The sequence below is a fragment of the Aquarana catesbeiana genome, linkage group LG08, assembly GCF_042186555.1.
Source record: "Aquarana catesbeiana isolate 2022-GZ linkage group LG08, ASM4218655v1, whole genome shotgun sequence".
NCBI lineage: Eukaryota > Metazoa > Chordata > Amphibia > Anura > Ranidae > Aquarana > Aquarana catesbeiana.
This window is the reverse complement of record NC_133331.1, coordinates 292,730,958-292,749,381: the sequence shown is the minus strand read 5'-3', so window position 1 is coordinate 292,749,381 and position 18,424 is coordinate 292,730,958. Positions and strand designations below refer to the sequence as shown.

Genomic DNA, 18,424 nt, shown 5'->3' with positions numbered 1-18,424 from the left:
ACGTTGTTGGTCTTGGCTCTGAAGAAGAGGGGTTGAAACGCGTAAGTCATATTGGACATAAAAGGGGTCTTCCTGCGTCATATGACATCCGTTGTTGATCTGGAGACAGACGTTACTTGGGTTTAAAATACGCACGTTGACTTAATTTGTTTGTGAGTATATTAGCTTTTATTTATGTATAAATGGTGTATTATGGTAATGCCCTGGGCAGGTGCTCTCTGTCTTTGTTATTTTATAGGAGAGATGCCCCAGTGGGGCGTGTCCTCCAAAGCTTGCGTCCAATCACCTAAAGGTTTGTGTCTATAACCCATGGAGTATGAATTTACGGTTATCTCTAAGCTGATGACCTGTAAAGGATTTTGAAGCGCCACCTATGGGCAATATTTGGATACCGAAGCTCGTCTTCATTGCACTGGCACACACAATATTTAGGCTTGACATGCTGGCTAACTATTTACTTGGCACAACCTCGTGTTTTATATTCTGCCCGAAAAATTGGGTAATATATTGTGTTTGTGTGCCCTAAAATCAACTTTAGTGTATTAGGTACTGATATTTAGCATTGATAAACCATTGAGCTAATATCATCTGACATTAATAATTGGAACTGCCCCCATATTCTTCTCTGGGGCCTCTGCTGACAGAAAATATATTTTTGGGGGTTATAACTAATCTTTGGGCCCAAAATGCTAACATGTGCAAATACAGCTCTGGCAGTGAAAGGGATAATGTGAGCTAGATGGAAGCACTCTAAACATTAGAGCTCCCCCTAGCTGCAGCCAGGTAATAACATTGCTAGGAGGTCTATTCATAAAAATGTACATAGCAATTCCCCCAGTGAAAGCGCATGTCCATTCCTTCTGTGCGAACAGGGGGCAAAGAATGAATGTTATTAGGCTGTTTGCTGGTCGAATGTTTTCCATTGATTTAAAATGGAAAATACCACTTTTGGCCACTAGATGGAGCTACATCCCTATGATACTTAGTGCCACCCAATGGCTAAATTTGGTATTTTCTGTTTCAATCAATGGTTGGTTTAATATTGTTGGTTTATTTAACTTATGTCCATCAATGTCTACTGTACTCATAAGTACATGAGAATGATACCTTAGTTATTTGTAGGAGACCATGCCTGACAGTAAACCAAGGGGTCTATTTACAAAAAATGTGTTGGACGAATGGGACAACCATTTGCAGAGCCGTGATAAATTCTGGCTGTAATTTAATTGACACAGTGATTTCCTATGATCATCAGCTCCATCTAGTGGCCACATTGAGGATTTTTTTTCTGAAATACCACTATAAAAAATAGTAAAATACAGCATTATGACCACTAGATGGAGTCAATGATAATAGTAAATCATTGTATGATATAAAACACGACCAGCATTCATCACGGCTCAGTGAATGAGTGTCACAATTGTTTAAGAATTTTTTTTTTTTTAAACAGACCTGCAAGTGTTTGTGAAATCTTCCATCACAAAATGTACTCAGCCAATGACGCTATTTTGATTATAGAAGGCCTAGAGGACCGCCTTTCAAGTGGCGGGGTTAACGCGTTTCGTCCTGGAAGACGACTTGAGTAAACAGACCTCTTGCGAGAGTTTACACCACAAAATGTACTCAGCCAATGAGAGGTAATGACTCCATTTTTATTTTTCTCCTGCTATCAATGGCCGACACAGTACAACACTTCATCCATGTCTTTGGTGATCTCTGATCTCTTTATCAGCTGTTTCTTACATGATGAATATCAGCCATGGAGTATATCTGAGGTGTATATCAGGGTGTGCTTCTTCCCCACATGTCCAGCAACATTCATATACAAGAAATTTCCCACACTCAAGGCACTAATACACCTCGAGGGTTGTGTGGGACCCCTAATGTACAAGGAAGACAGGACTTCTGTGAAGAACATTTCCCTCACTCGGGACAGGAAAGGGGCTTCTCCCCCGTGTGAGATCTCTGATGTCTGGAAAGATAGGACTTCTGTGGAAAACATTTCCCGCACTCAGGGCAAGAATACGGCTTCTCACCCGTGTGCAATCTCTGATGTTTAAAAAGATTGGACTTCTGTGAAAAACATTTCCCGCACTCAGGACAAGAATACGGCTTCTCACCCGTGTGTGATCTCTGATGTTTGTAAAGATTGGGCTTCTGTGAAAAACATTTGCCGCACTCAGAACAGGAATACGGCTTCACACCTGTGTGCGACCTCTGATGGATGGAAAGATGTAACTTCTCTGAAAAACAATTCCCACATTCAGGACAAGAATACGGCTTCTCCCCCGTGTGAGATCTCTGATGTCTGTAAAGTAAGAACTGCCTTGAAAAACATTTCCCGCACTCAGGACAGGAATACGGCTTCTCCCCCGTGTGCGACCTCTGATGGATGGAAAGATGTGACTTTATCGAAAAACATTTCCCGCACTCAGGACAGGAATACGGCTTCTCCCCCGTGTGAAATCTCTGATGAATGGAAAGATGTGTCTTATCTGAACACCTTTTCCCACATTCAGAACAGAGATACGGCTTCTCACCCATATGAGACCTTTGATGTCTAACAAGGTTTTTTTTATATACAAAACATTTCCCGCACTCAGGACAGGTATACGGCTTTTCCCCTGTGTGAGATGTCTGATGTGTAAAAAGATTAGATTTTTCAACAAAACATTTCCCACACTCAGAACAGGAATAAGGCTTATCACCTGCATGCAGTCTCTGATGTCTGTAAAGACCGGACTTGTTTGAAAAAGTTTTCCCGCACTCAGAACAGGAATGCAGCCCCTCCCCCATGTGAGATCTCTGATGTACAGATGGTCCGGCACCGTCCCTCACAGTCTGAGGTTCCTCAGGATAAGAGGAATACGATGGTCCGGCACCGTCCCTCACAGTCTGAGGTTCCTCAGGATAAGAGGAATACGATGGTCCGGCACCGTCCCTCACAGTCTGAGGTTCCTCAGGATAAGAGGAATTCGATGGTCCGGCACCGTCCCTCACAGTCTGAGGTTCCTCAGGATAAGAGGAATACGATGGTCCATCTACACTGTGTGGTGCCGGATGGACATTTGAGGTAGTCGGGTTTTCTCCTGGACTATACTGTGTGATGTCCTCATCTTCTACTTTACAGTCTGGAGACAAAGTGAGACAATCCTCTGAGGTTTTCCTCATCTCCCGTCCATCTACTAAAATAGAAATACAAAGATTATTACTAGACATGAGCAGATTGGTTCCCCTAAACCAGGACTCCGCCCACATCAGGCAGCTTTGTCTCTGAGGATCTTACAATTCCCCCCTCAAGGTAACTAGTAAATGGGTCCTCTGATCTCATACCAGTTCATTTCTTTATTCATGGACCTTAGTCAGAGAGTGAGGAAACAACGAGAACTGTCTTTTATAGGAGTGACAGTGATGAGGGGATTATAGGACGAGTGTCCCCACCCCCTCTATCACTCATTGCCATCTTCCCAACACAAGAAGTCCTGCACTTCCTTATTTAGTCCATGATTTAGTCATGAATAACAGCGGGACTGAGCCCCACCAGGGGTCAGAGAGTGAGGATGGGGGGAGAACAACCAAGATGAAGACTGGACTGATCCTGAAGACCACCATCATTGGGTTATTGACTCCTCCCTCATTATCACTTTCTGTTTAAGGTTCCAAAGTTGGAGGATGTTATCACATTATTATCAACATGTAAAAGTCTGTGCTCCAATCAAATCATCAGATATAAAATGTCCAGCTGGTAGGAAATGGGTGTAACAAAAGAGAATACATATTATGTGTAAAAGTCCAGACTCATAATATTGGAATTCGGTAATCAGTGGTGGATTAAATGTTTACTGGAGACAAGTTGCAGAGGTCCCACACCGCTGCCTCCCATCTCCTGAGACTGCACTCAGTGACTTGGGTCTGAGACTATACAGACATATCCCTCCACCCAGCACAGCCAGCAGACAACAGAACAAGTCACCCCGGGAGAATGGCAGAGATAGCGATCCTGCTATACCTCGGCATGGGACAGAAGACCCAAGACACATACCCCCAAGTGCCTAGGTCAAGCAACGCCTATGGTGAAAATCAACATTTTGCTGAACCCCAGAATCTCCATAAATCCAGTCTAGATACATAAATTGTGTCTGCAGCACAGAGAAGGAAGATTATAAGAGAGAAATACAGGAATACAGGACGGGGAACACAGCTCAGGAAAGTGACCAGGGGATTACAGGCACATTATCAGTGAGCAGTAAAGGTGGAGGAATGTATTTAGTGTTAATGACCCACCTGTGCTGATCTCTGTAGGAGTGTCCTCCTCTATAAATGTTCCCGTTATTCCATCCTCCTCCATAGACTGCTGATCATCCCTCACATACCTCTCTTCTTCTTCTGCTTTAACCTCAAATTCTATATCAATTGGATCTCCACTCTAAACCAAGAAAATGAGAGAGAATATCATCTGTAAAATATAAGCTTTATTATTGTGACATCATATAAGAAATCCACACATCGTCCCCATAAGTCTGTGTTTTATAATCTCCGCCCCACCAACCTTGCAATATTGAGGGATGGTGTGACCTTCCCGTGTGGAATATTTTGAATACAGAGGACGGGGACATCTCTCTGCTGGGTTTCTGTAGCTGGATGACTCCACCATGGTGTCCTGGGACAGATCTTTGTGTACTTTTAGAAACTCTGACTCCTCCATCACCCCATCCTCATCCTCCTCCTCTTTTATCTCTTCTTTAATATCAACTTTAGAATCTCTCAGGTTTCCACTCTGAATATATAATAAAAATAACATCAATTGTAACAATGCAGATAATGTACAGATCCTAATGATACTATCAGTGATTGTTCCTCATCTACCTGATGATGGTGAGGGATGGTGTGATCTTCCTGTGTGGAATCCCGGGAATACAGAGGACGGGGACATCTCTCTGGTGGGTTCCCATTACTGGATCCATCTGTAGGAAACACACACACTGACTGAATACATTGTTTCTATGTGTTTATCAGATGATGGGGGATCTAGGTGGACCCTCCGTACTGCTCTCTCCTTTACAATAAAGTCTCCTCTTACCCGGTGATGTGAGGGGCGGCTGATTGTCCATCATGACGCCCTTGTAGAGATCCTTGTGTCCTTCTAAATACTCCCACTCCTCCATGGAGAAATAGACAGTGACATCCTGACACCTTATAGGAACCTGACACACACAATGATACAGTCACTATCCAGACACATCCCTTGTCTGTTACTGGATAATGTCCCAGAATTCCCAGAATCCTCCTCACCTCTCCTGTCAGCAGCTCCATCATCTTCTTGGTGACTTCTAGAATCTTCTCCATGTTGTGTCTCTCAGGTTTAAGGGAGTCACATGGAGGAACTGTGATGGTCATATGATCACCTGACTTCACAAGAGGACAGCTCTGTATTGAGGAACCAATAGGAATATCATGTTAGAATCCCAGAATCCTCCTCATCTCTCCGGTCAGGTCTGTGTTTAATTAATAAAGATAAAAGTGATGTCATGTGACCTCCCAGAATCCTTCTCACCTCTCCGGTCAGCAGGTAGATGACCTCCAGGGTGAGGTTTAGTATCTTCTCAGTCATGTGACTCCGGTCCTCCTCCATCCTCATTGGTGGTGTCATTTGATCTATACAGGACTCCCTGTAGATGGATAACTTTGGGAAATGAAAGTAAGAATTATTTGGATGGTATTGGTCACACAACAATAAGATGTGGTGGTGGTGGTGGGGGGTAATAGGAGGGTTGTTGTACATTTAAGAACTGGCTCATTTTTATTTTGGACTTTTTAGAGTGGATGAGGAGTCTGTTCTCTTCCCTCCAATGGAAGCCCAGTGTGGGTACGAGGAGGACAGCAGGGGTGAGGGATTTTCTCTTTTTGTTACCAAGTATACTTTAGTATTCAGGACATTGTACAGAGTGGCAGTTGGTTCCCGGAGCTCTGCGTTCCAACAACGGTCACTGCCAAAGCCTATTTTATGGTAAGGTAATGCACTGACCCCTGGCCACTCAGTAGGCAATGCTGCACAAACAGACCTCCTCTAAGAACGAGCTCACATCAAGAGGTGAAGGACTTCCCTTCTTCATTCCACTTGGTTTCCTGTAATATATTACTTGACCAGTGAGATGGTAAGAAGTTGAAGGTTGCCTTCTTTTCTGGTAGGAGTTCTGTAAGGAGGTCTGAACCGCCACTTCTGGTGGAAGGACCATCATAGACCAAGAGCTCCCCCTGTATCTTAGAGACCCCTGAGCCCTACAACCCCATCTCTCGGAGACCTGCTGCCCACCAATTCTATCAAGGGCCCAGAGCCCTTAAACTCCACTAACCCCATAGGGGCCCCAAAGCCCTGCAGCCTCAGTGCCCCATCAGACACCTTTCAGCTCCTCTATTTCCCTCAGAACTAGAGATGGGCTCTGGATTCCACCTGCCTGATCCTGCCGACACTGCACATGGCTAATCACAGGCATTGAGACATTTCCTGATCTGTGCAGCTGTGGCTTGCGAAATGTCTCACTGCCTGTGATTAGCGGTGTGAGTTGTTTCCCGGCTTCCTGGCAGGATCGGGCCGGTGGGATCCCGAATACGCCCGAGCACCATCCTTATCAGAACCCTCAATATTTTCCTCCCTCTGACACCAATGATGGAGCATATTGTTCATGGCAGGCTGGGGAATGTTTTCTTCCTCCTGACCAGCAATATAAGGGGTTCAATGCTCCATACTCCTGACCCCTGCGCTCCAAAACTGTGTTGGCTGCATATTGCAACGATTGCCCATTGGTTGACTGTGTGGTGTAATATTTGGCCTTTGTAGGCCATGTATGGTCAAGATGGTCATTGTCTTGTCTATTTATTGTAAGTGCTGTTTGTTTAGAGGAACATATTAATTTATCTTCAAAATGAAGAGAATATTCTGGCCCCATAAGTGGGGAAATATTCTGACCCTGAAGGGGTCCACACTATATATGTGTGTATCATCATCTGCTGGAGATAAAAGACATCACAGTGACTATGGAGGAAGAGGACGGACATGATGGGGGTTACTGGATGTAAATAGAAAATAAGATCTTATTACCTCCTCTGCTGCCTCTTCCAAAAATGTCTCCTCTCTACAGACACCTGAATCACCTCTCACCCAGAACTTCCTGTCTGTATCTGACATCACTTCCAGTCTTCCATAGAGACTTATTGTCTGGATAGAAGTGAGATCACCACCTTGTGGAGCTCAGAGGAATTGTAGCCCCGAGAAACATCTCGTAGTGTGAACACGGCCTTGTGCTGTGTGTGTATGTACTGTATATCCTTATAAAGTAGATGGGGTCATCACCACTCCCACCCAGGGGTATAGAAATATATTACTGCCCAGTTCAGCCTTTCTTAGCCAGGTTTCCTCCAAACGTTTCTAGGTGTTCCTTGGCCTTTTCGCTAAGATCAAGTGTAGAATCTGTTCTTATCAGTTGTTAGGGAAAGAACCCTGAACCCTTTTGCCAATTTGTCAGCTAGTACTTCCCTGCTGTAATTAGGTGGGAATGGTGGGGGTTCTGGGAGGGCCTTTTTCCTCCTAGGTTGATCATGGCCTTGAGCACAAGGCTTGTCCATGGTTGTTAGCAAGGCTCTTCTTAAGCTCTCCAAGTTCTGATGCCTTCCTGGTAGGGATGGGTCTACTCTTGTCACACTTTTTCACACTTGCCTAGGGCCGGGCCTTTTGGCTGAGAGGAATTTTTGCTGTGGCATTGCACCATGGCACTTTAGCTCTTACCCCCTTTCATTTCTCCCTTCTTTTAATGTGTGTTTGTCTTTTTGCATGGTATACTTTCACTGCACGATTAGAAGGGTGTAGGTCCTTGGGCCTGCCCTGAAAGTCTTGGGAGGGGGTGGATGTGGCCTCCTGGTTTGGTTCGACCTCTCTCATGGGGTCTCCCTTCGGGGGAGCCCCACCTAGTACTTGGGGTTGGTCTGTTTCGGCAGACCTCCCATAGAACAGGTTCCGCCTGATTTGGCAGGGTGAGCCAGTGAGTACCTCAGTCCCTGTCTAGATCCTTGCGCCCCCTTTTTTTTTTTTGCACCGGGTGGTAGTCTAAGTGTGTTTCACACAACACGGGCTTAAAAAAACAAAATAAATTCTGTCTCTCAGTAGCACATGGAATCTAGGGATGAGCTGACATCTCGGTCTGAACCTAGTTTGGGACCGAACTATGATTGTGTGGATGAACGTCAGAACATTTTTGGGAATGACATTGACCAAATATAGCCATATTTGGTCTATTATGCCACCACTACCCCCACCACTTACCTCATATAGCTGAGCATAGCTCTGGAAGATGTAATTTAGTATACCATCCGTATAGGTCGTGTGTATTTAGTTGTCAGTTCTTTTTTGGTGAGTGGGCGGGTTGCTGGCAACGTGATTGACATTGGATTTACAATGAGGGACATTTTTGGGGGAATGTTTATTTATTTTAATAAAGGACTTTGGGTGTCTTTATTTCTAGGCCCCCCTCTGACGTCACGGGGAATGCCACAGGGAAGTCCCCGTCAAGTCCCTGTGTGCCCCCCGTTATTTAAGAACCGTCAGAAGAGGAGAAGCGTCACACAGCGGGAGCTTCCCTCCATGCCATCATGGATGCGGAGTGGCCCAAAAAGAAGATGAAGACAAGAAGATGAAGAGAAGAAGATGAAGAAAGAAGCGTCACACAGCGGGAGCCTCCATCCATGCTATCATGGATGCGGAGTGGCCCGAGGAGAAGAAGGGAAGAAGACGCCGACGCAGCGGAGGAAGATGCCGGACGAGAACACCGGAGGAAGAACCAGAAGAAGAAGAAGATGGAGGAAGAAACCGAAGGAAGATAGAATAAAGAAGAAGCATTTAAATAAAGGAGTTGTCAAAAACTGTCTCTTGTCGTTTTTAACAGTTTTTTTGTGAAATGGTAGGGTTACTTTTGTACCCCCTTACCATTTCGCACAGGGGGGGTGGGTTCTGGGGGTCCCCTTGTTAAAGGGGGCTTCCAGATTCCGATAAGCCCCCCTGCCCGCAGACCCCCACAACCCCTGGCCAAGGGTTGTGGGGATGAGGCCCTTATCCTCATCAACATGGGGACAAGGTGCTTTGGTGGGCTACCCCAAAGCACCCTCCCAATGTTGAGGGCATGTGGCCTGGTACGGTTCAGGAGGGGGGGGGGCGCTCTCTCGCCTCCCCTCTTTTCCTGCGGCCTGCCAGGTTGCGTGCTCGGATAAGGGTCTGGTATGGATTTTTGGGGGGACCCCACGCCAATTTTTTTTTTATTTTGGCGCGGGGTTCCCCTTAAAATCCATACCAGAGGTCTGGTATGAATTTTGAGGGGGGCCCCTACGTCATTTTTTTTTTTAGATTTTGGCGCGGGGTTCCCCTAAATATCCATACCAGACCTGAAGGGCCTGGAATGGAATTTAGGGGGACCCCCACGCCAGTTTTTTTTTAAATTTTGGTTCGGGGTTCCCCTGTGGGGAAATCCCATGCAGTTTTTACCAATGAACTTTCATGTGTATTGTCCGACCGGCAATTCATTATAGCCGCGAATAGTTTTAAATGACTTTTTTTCCTTTGGAATGTCATTTTGCTGTCAGACTGTTCTAAACACGGGAAACATACGCCCCTTTACAGGCATACTATAGACACCCCCCAGGTACGAAATTTAAAGGGATATTACACTTTTATTGTTTGACTTTAAGCATTAGTAAAATCACTGCTTCCGAAAAAACGGCATTTTGCATTGATCCATGTCCCCTGGGGCAGGACTCGGGTCCCCAAACACTTTTTATGACAATACCATGCATATAAGCCTTTAAAATTAGCACTTTTGATTTCTCCCATAGACTTTTAAAGGGTGTTCCGCGGCTTTCGAATTTGCCGCAAACACCCCAAATTGTTTGCTGTTCGGCGAACTGGCGAACAGCCGATGTTCGAGTCGAGTTTGACTCGAACTCGAAGCTCATCCCTAGTGGTTGTATATCTTGAATGATTCCCCAGCTTTGGAGGAATTTGAGACCTTCATCCAGTGAAGTTATTAGATAAGATTTCCCATTGTAGGTCACACTCAATTTCATCGGATATTTCCATTTATAGACGAGTTTGTAGTTCCGTAGGGTCTTAGTGATGGACTTCAGATTGCGTCGAAGTTGAAGTGTGTGCTAGGAGAAGTCTGGAAGGACCAGAATATTTGCGGCTTGTGCTGGAAGCCAATCAGTGTGGCTGAAGGCCTCTAGTATTTTTTATTTGTTTGGAAAAAGTGTAGCAGGACATCGTGGGGCACTTCTGGTGGAAGGAAGGAAGGTTTTGTGATAGGTGTATCCTGTCAATAGTTAGGTCAGCAGACGTAAGGTTAGGCACTACTTCCTTGAATACTCTCTGGACAAACTAAGGCAACTTGAGGACTCTACAACTTGAGGACTCTAGCTGATCTAGAATTGGGTAGTAGGTGAAGTCCCTTACAGAGGGCAGACTTCTCCTATGTAGCAATCAATGGCATGAGCAAGTCTCTTGTAGTTAGGGACTGGTAGACAGAGCTCTCCAGGTAGAAGTCAGTTACCGCTGACTGCTCGGCAGTCCAAAACTAGAACCGAGCAAAGTCCCATGCAATAATCACAATTGGGCAAACTTTTCAGATAACTAGCCAGCAATCCATTTAGTTGGACCCTTAGCTGACTGTGCTAACACAGAGGGGTAACCAAAAAGAACAGGCTCCTAGATCATTGGTTTGTACTTACTGGAGTCGCAAACAGATCCTCTCAGGCACGGCTCCCCCTCAGTCAGCTCTTCAGAAGCACCAGGGTCACTCCTTTACTTTAGCTTCAGGCCCTCGGGTCGACCACCTGATGCCGCATGGCAGCTGGTTAGGGTTGCCACCTTTTCGTCAAGCCAAACCCGAACACTTCAGCGCGGAATGCTCCCCAGCTGTACAGAGTGCAACAATGACAGTACACGCTGGAGGCTGGGAGGGAGTCGTTGTGGATAGCGCTGTTCTTGGTACATTAAGCAGCGGCTTAGTGATCTTTACCCTGCACTTTTTAGGACATATACTGGGACAAAGCGGTGGTGGGACAGTTGTCAAGTGTGCTTGGGGAGCCACAGTCTGGTATGAATCATGTGTTTGGGTTTCAGGCAGACAGAAACCCGGACACGCTTCAAAATCCGGACTGTCCAGGTGAATCCCGGACAGGTGGCAACCCTACAGCTGATGCCTGGCCTGCCTCACCCCCGGCTGGTGCACTCCACCATTAGGGCAGGGAAGTCCCCAGAGACCACATGTTCTTTGAATATATAGGCCAATCCCAGCATACTCAGGGGCATCTCCCCTGTAATTGACTGGGACTGCTACATACACATGCTGCCTATTTGCCTAACTCCCGCCCATGTTACAGAAAACTCTACTAGATTCTAAAAAGTGGGAGGAATCCAAGCAAGCTCAACAGCACCAGAACACAGGATCAGCCCTAACTAATGAATTGTAGCATTCTGTTAAACAGACCTGCTGAAGATAGATTTGCCTCTAGCCCCACTGTTAGGCGGAAGAGCAAATTACACTAGTTTAACTATTTACATCCTTGCACCTATACTAGGAAGGTGCTACATACAGATTCCGGGATTCCCCTAATTTTTTAATTGCTGCAACATGACCTATCCTCTAGGTCAGCCACTTATGCTTTCAAGGAGGCTAATTCATCTTGATCATCTGCATGTGAGTCCACTAGGGCATTTTATCTTCCATGTGGTCCACTCTGCCACCTAATTCCTGTAATTCAAGCTTGCAGTGGGTGATAGAGGACAAGATGTCAGATTGTAGTAAAACCCGGAGCAGTCATAACATTTCTTTTAGTGTTGTGTCAGATATTGGCTGGCCTGTGGTAGGAAAGGCAGCAAAAGGATCAGACCTCAGGGTGTCAGGGGGTGATTTATCTGGGTCAGTACTCACATCCATGGAGGGTTCTTCTTCCCATTCATCAGACAGGTCTCACCTGGGCTTGGGAGTGATGGTGTGGACTGGCCAGAGCTTGGACTGTCCCCAGGGTGTTCTGTATTGTGCCCATTATAATCCTGATGTGCCGCTAGAGATCCAGGGGCACATTGGTCTCCGCTATCTTAGCGGAGCCCAGCACGGGTGGATGGAAAGAAAGTTCACAGGCACAATGTCTTGGTGGTGACACCGCCGCATCTCGATTGCGGGGATTCGGATGCTTGATGGAGGCCAGCAGGTAACAAAAGGTGGTTCAGAGGCTGCAGTCGATGTGGATAAGCCCAGGAGCCAGACCAAGCTCTAGCATCACAAGACCATATTGCCAATCGGTCACCACGCCCCAGCCCTTTAACTATTTTTTTTAGAAACAGACCTGTGTTTGTGAAATCTTCCACCACAAAATGTACTCAGCCAATGGAGGTAATGACTCCATTTTTTATTTTTATTCTGCTATCAATGGCCAACACGGTACAACACTTCATCCATGTCTTTGGTGATCTCTGATCTCCTTATCAACTGTTTCTTACATGATGAAGATCAGCCATGGAGTATATCTGAGGTGTATATCAGGGTGTGCTTCTTCCCCACATGTCCAGCAACATTCATATACAAGACATTTCCCGCACTCACTAATACACCTCGAGGGTTGTGTGGGACCCCTTATGTACAGGAAGACAGGACTTCAGTGACAAACAATTCCCTCACTCAGGACAGGAAAGTGGCTTCTCCCTTGTGTGCACTTTCTGATGTTTGTAAAGATGTGCCTTCCTTGAGAAACCTTTCCCGCACTCAGGACAGGGAAATGGCTTCTCACCTGTGTGAGATCTCTGATGTGCGCAAAGATATGACTTCCTTGAAAAACATTTCCTGCACTCAGGACAAGAATACGGCTTTTCCCCCGTGTGAGATATCTGATGTGTGACAAGCTGTGATTTTTCTACAAAACATTTCCCGCACTCAGAACAGGAATACGGCTTCTCACCTGTGTGCAATCTCTGATGAATGCAAAGATGTGTCTTATCTGAAAAACTTTTCCCACATTCAGAACAAAGATGCGGCTTTTCCCCTGTGTGAGACCTTTGATGTCTAACAAGGTTTTGTTTGCGTACAAAACATTTCCCGCACTCAGGACAGTTATACGGCTTTTCCCCCGTGTGAGACATCTGATGTGTGACAAGATCTGATTTTTGTACAAAACATTTCCCACACTCAGAACAAGAATACGGCTTCTCACCTGCATGCATTCTCTGATGTCTGTAAAGACGGTACTTGTCTAAAAAACATTTTCCGCACTCAGAACAGGGATAAGGTTTCTCGCCTGTGTGAGACCTGTGATGTTTGACAAGTTCTGATTTTTTTACAAAACATTTCCCGCACTCAGAACAGGAATACGGCCTCTCCCCCATGTGATATCTCTGATGTGCGGAAAGCTGAGATTTCGTTACATGCAATTTCCCGCACTCAGGACAGGCATACAGCTTTCCACCTGTGTGAGATCTTTTATGCACATTAAGATGGAATTTAAACCGGAAACACTTCCCACACTCAGTACAGGGAAACCTCTTATGTGTTGGAAGAACGGCACCGTCCCTCACAGTCTGAGGTTCCTCAGGATAAGAGGAATACGATGGTCCGGCACCGTCCCTCACAGTCTGAGGTTCCTCAGGATAAGAGGAATACGATGGTCCGGCACCGTCCCTCACAGTCTGAGGTTCCTCAGGATAAGAGGAATACGATGGTCCGGCACCGTCCCTCACAGTCTGAGGTTCCTCAGGATAAGAGGAATACGATGGTCCGGCACCGTCCCTCACAGTCTGAGGTTCCTCAGGATAAGCGGAATACGATGGTCCGGCACCGTCCCGCACAGTCTGAGGTTCCTCAGGATAAGAGGAATACGATGGTCCGGCACCGTCCCTCACAGTCTGAGGTTCCTCAGGATAAGAGGAATACGATGGTCCGGCACCGTCCCTCACAGTCTGAGGTTCCTCAGGATAAGAGGAATACGATGGTCCGGCACCGTCCCTCACAGTCTGAGGTTCCTCAGGATAAGAGGAATACGATGGTCCGGCACCGTCCCTCACAGTCTGAGGTTCCTCAGGATAAGAGGAATACGATGGTCCATCTACACTGTGTGGTGCCGGATGGACATTTGAGGTAGTCGGGTTTTCTCCTGGACTATACTGTGTGATGTCCTCATCTTCTACTTTACAGTCTGGAGACAAAGTTAGACAATCCTCTGAGGTTTTCCTCATCTCCCGTCCATCTACTAAAATAGAAATACAAAGATTATTACTAGACATGAGCAGATTGGTTCCCCTAAACCAGGACTCCGCCCACATCAGGCAGCTTTGTCTCTGAGGATCTTACAATTCCCCCCTCAAGGTAACTAGTAAATGGGTCCTCTGATCTCCTACCAGTTCATTTCTTTATTCATGGACCTTAGTCAGAGAGTGAGGAAACAACGAGAACTGTCTTTTATAGGAGTGACAGTGATGAGGGGATTATAGGACGAGTGTCCCCACCCCCTCTATCACTCATTGCCATCTTCCCAACACAAGAAGTCCTGCACTTCCTTATTTAGTCCATGATTTAGTCATGAATAACAGCGGGGCTGAGCCCCACCAGAGGTCAGAGAGTGAGGATGGGGGGAGAACAACCAAGATGAAGACTGGACTGATCCTGAAGACCACCATCATTGGGTTATTGACTCCTCCCTCATTATCACTTTCTGTTTAAGGCTCCAAAATTGGAGGATGTTATCACATTATTATCAACATGTAAAAGTCTGTGCTCCAATCAAATCATCAGATATAAAATGTCCAGCTGGTAGGAAATGGGTGTAAAAAAAGAGAATACATATTATGTGTATATATAGCAGTGGGTAGAGGGGAGAGAGCAGAAGTCAGGACTATGTAATGTACAACATATTGTATAAGATACAACAGATAGGACTATATAGTGGGGGAAAATAACTATCGTTCCCCCTGCAGATTGTGTAAGTTTTGCCCACTTACAAAGAAATGAAGGGTCTATAATTTTTATCATAGGTGTATTTTATATGATAGAGACAGAAAATCAACCAAAAATTCAGAAAAAACACACGATACAAATGTTATAAATGGAGTTGCAGTTCAGTGAGTAAAATAAGTACTTGATCCTCAAGCAAAACATGACTTAGTAGTTGATGGAGAAACCCTTGTTGGCAGCACAGAGGTCAGACGTTTCTTGTAGTTGGTGACCAGGTTTGCACACATCTCAGGAGGGATTTTGGTCCACCCTTCTTTACAGATCTTCTCTAAATCTTTAAGGTTTCTTGGCTGTCTCTTGGCAACTCGAAGCTCCCTCCATAAATTTTCTATAGGATTAAAATCTGAAGACTGGCTAGGCCACTCCATGACCTTAATGTGCTTTTTCTTGAGCCACTCCTTTGTTGCCTTGGTGATATGTTTTGGGTCATTGTCATGCTGGAAGACCCATCAATGACCCATCTTCAGTGTTCTGGCTGAGGGAAGAAGGTTTTGTTCCAAGATTTCACAATACATGGCCCCGTCCTTTGGCCCCTCAATGCGGCAAAATCGGCCTGTACCTTTAGCAGAGAAACAGCCCCAAAGCATCATGTTTTCACCTCCGTGATTGACTGTAGGGATGGTGTCCTTAGGGTCATAGTCTGAATTTTTCTTCCTCCAAACAGGCCGAGTCGAGTTAATGCCAAAGAGCTCAAATTTGGTCTCATCTGACCACAGCACTTTCTCCCAATCCTTCTCTGAATCATTTAGATGTTCATTGGCATGACTGTACATGTGTCTTCTTGAGAAGGGGGACTCGCCGTGTTTGGAGGAAGAAAAATGCTGACTATGACTCTAAAAACACCATCCCTACAGTCAAGCATTGAGGTGGAAACATTATGCTCTGGGGATGTTTCTCTGCTAAAGATACAGGCCAACTTTGCCGCATTGAGGGGCCAATGGACAGGGGCCATGTATTGTAAAATCTTGGATGAGAACCTTCAAGAAGAAGCACATTATAGTCGTGGAGTGGCCTAGCCAGTCTCCAGACCTTAATCCTATAGAAAATTTATGGAGGGAGCTGAAACTTTGAGTTGCCAAGCGACAGCCAAGAAACCTTAAAGTGTAACTTCACCTTTACAGAAAACTCTGTAAGGTGAACTTACACAGGTGCCCCTCCTCGCCTCCTCCGGTCCCGCTGACCTGGACCATCGCTATCTCCAGTTCTAATGCCCCGGTATATCTCCCTCAGGAGCCTGGGGTTTAGAAATCCTCTCTCCTTCCTTGAGTCTTCTCCATAGCTGACAGGACGGCTATGCGGCTACTGATTGGTCGGCGCCGCCCATGTGACGGCACTGACCAATTAGAATGCTTCAAACGTCCCTCCTGACGGAGAACATTTTGGACATTCAGCAGAAAGAATTTCTAAGCCCCGGGCTCCTAGCGTAGATATACGGGGGGCTTAGAACCGGAGATAGCGGCGGTCCAGGTCAGCGGGACCCGGTGGGGGCGTGGAGGGGCACCTGTGTAAGTTCACCTTACAGACTTTTCTGTAAAGGTGAACTTACCCTTTAAGGATTTAGAGAAGATCTGTAAAGAAGAGTGGACCAAAATCCCACCTGAGATGTGTGCAAACCTGATCACCAACTACAAGAAACGTCTGACCTCTGTGCTTCCCAACAAGGGTTTCTCCACCAACTACTAAGTCATGTTTTGCTTGGGGATTAAATACTTAATTTTACTCTCTGAACTGCAACTCCATTTATAACATTTGTATTGTGTGTTTTTTTCTGGATTTTTGGTTGATATTCTGTCTCTATCATATAAAATGTACCTATGAAAAAAAATTATAGACCCTTCATTTCTTTGTAAGTTGGCAAACTTAAAAATCTGCAGGGGATCAAATCATTATTTTCCCCACTATATAATATCCGAATTATGTCATGTACAACATAGAGGATATAGTGCAGGGGTCAGGAGTATGTAATGTACAACATAGAGGATATAGTGCAGGGGTCAGGAGTATGTAATGTACAACATAGAGTATATAGTGCAGGGGTCAGGAGTATGTAATGTACAACATAGAGTATATAATGCAGGGGTCAGGAGTATATAATGCACAACATAGAGTATATAGTGCAGGGGTCAGGAGTATGTAATGTACAACATAGAGTATATAATGCAGGGGTCAGGAGTATATAATGCACAACATAGAGTATATAGTGCAGGGGTCAGGAGTATGTAATGTACAACATAGAGTATATAGTGCAGGGGTCAGGAGTATGTAATGTACAACAAAGAGTATATAATGCAGGGGTCAGGAGTATATAATGCACAACATAGAGTATATAGTGCAGGGCTTTGGACTACATAATTTGCATTGTAAACTGTAAATGTCAGGACTCATAATATTGGTATTCAGTAATCAGTGGAAGCCTAAATATTTACTTGAGAAAAGTTGCAGAGGTCCCACACCGCTGCCTCCCATCTCCTGAGACTGCACTCAGTGACTTGGGTCTGAGACTATACAGACATATCCCTCCACCCGGCACAGCCAGCAAACAACAGAGTAAGTAACCCTGGGAGAATTGCAAAGGCAGGAATCTTGCTATACCCAGATATGGGGCAGAAGGCCCAAGACACATACTCCAGGTGTCTAGGTCAAGCAATGTCTATGGTGAAAATCAATATTTTGCTGCCAGCTGAACCCCAGAATCTCCATAAATCCAGTCTAGATACATAAATTGTGTCTGCAACACAGAGAAGGAAGATTATCCGAGAGACATATAGGAATACAGGACGGGAACACAGCTCAGGAAAGTGACCAGGGGATTACAGGCTGATATTACTCAGTCCCCGTCCTACTCTGGACCAATAAATGAGCAGTATGGGTGGAGGAATGGATTTAATGTTAATGACCCACCTGTGCTGATCTCTGTAGGAGTGTCCTCCTCTATAAATGTCCCCGTTATTCCATCCTCCTCCATAGACTGCTGATCATCCCTCACATACGTCTCTTCTTCTTCTGATTTAACCTCAACTTTTATATCTATCAGATCTTCACTCTAAAAAAAATATTATAAAAAAAAGATCTTCTATCACATACTGTAAAAAAGAGCCACAGATTGTCTCCATGAGTCCATGTTCTAGATGCTCTGACCTACCAACCTTGTAACAGAGAGGGATGGTGTGACCTTCCTGTGTGGAATATTGTGAATACAGAGGACGGGGACATCTCTCTGGTGGGTTTCTGTAGCTGGATGACTCCACCCAGATGTCCTGGTACAGATCTTTGTGTCCTTTTAGATTCACAGATTCCTTCATCACCCCATCCTCATCATCCTCCTCTTTTATCTCTTCTTTAACCACAACTTTAGAATCTTTCAGGTTTCCACTCTGTATATA

The 18,424-nt window shown here is 45.4% G+C and overlaps 1 protein-coding gene across 1 annotated transcript in view; it reads right to left on the bottom strand.

Annotated features, from left to right (window-relative positions):
• Window positions 1-18,424, bottom strand: part of LOC141106800 (uncharacterized) — a 44,329-nt gene that overhangs the window by 23,282 nt on the left and 2,623 nt on the right. The window contains 3 exon segments of the mRNA XM_073597727.1: window positions 1,890-3,185; window positions 17,943-18,084; window positions 18,188-18,415. Coding sequence (XP_073453828.1) covers window positions 1,890-3,185; window positions 17,943-18,084; window positions 18,188-18,415 — 1,666 coding nt within the window.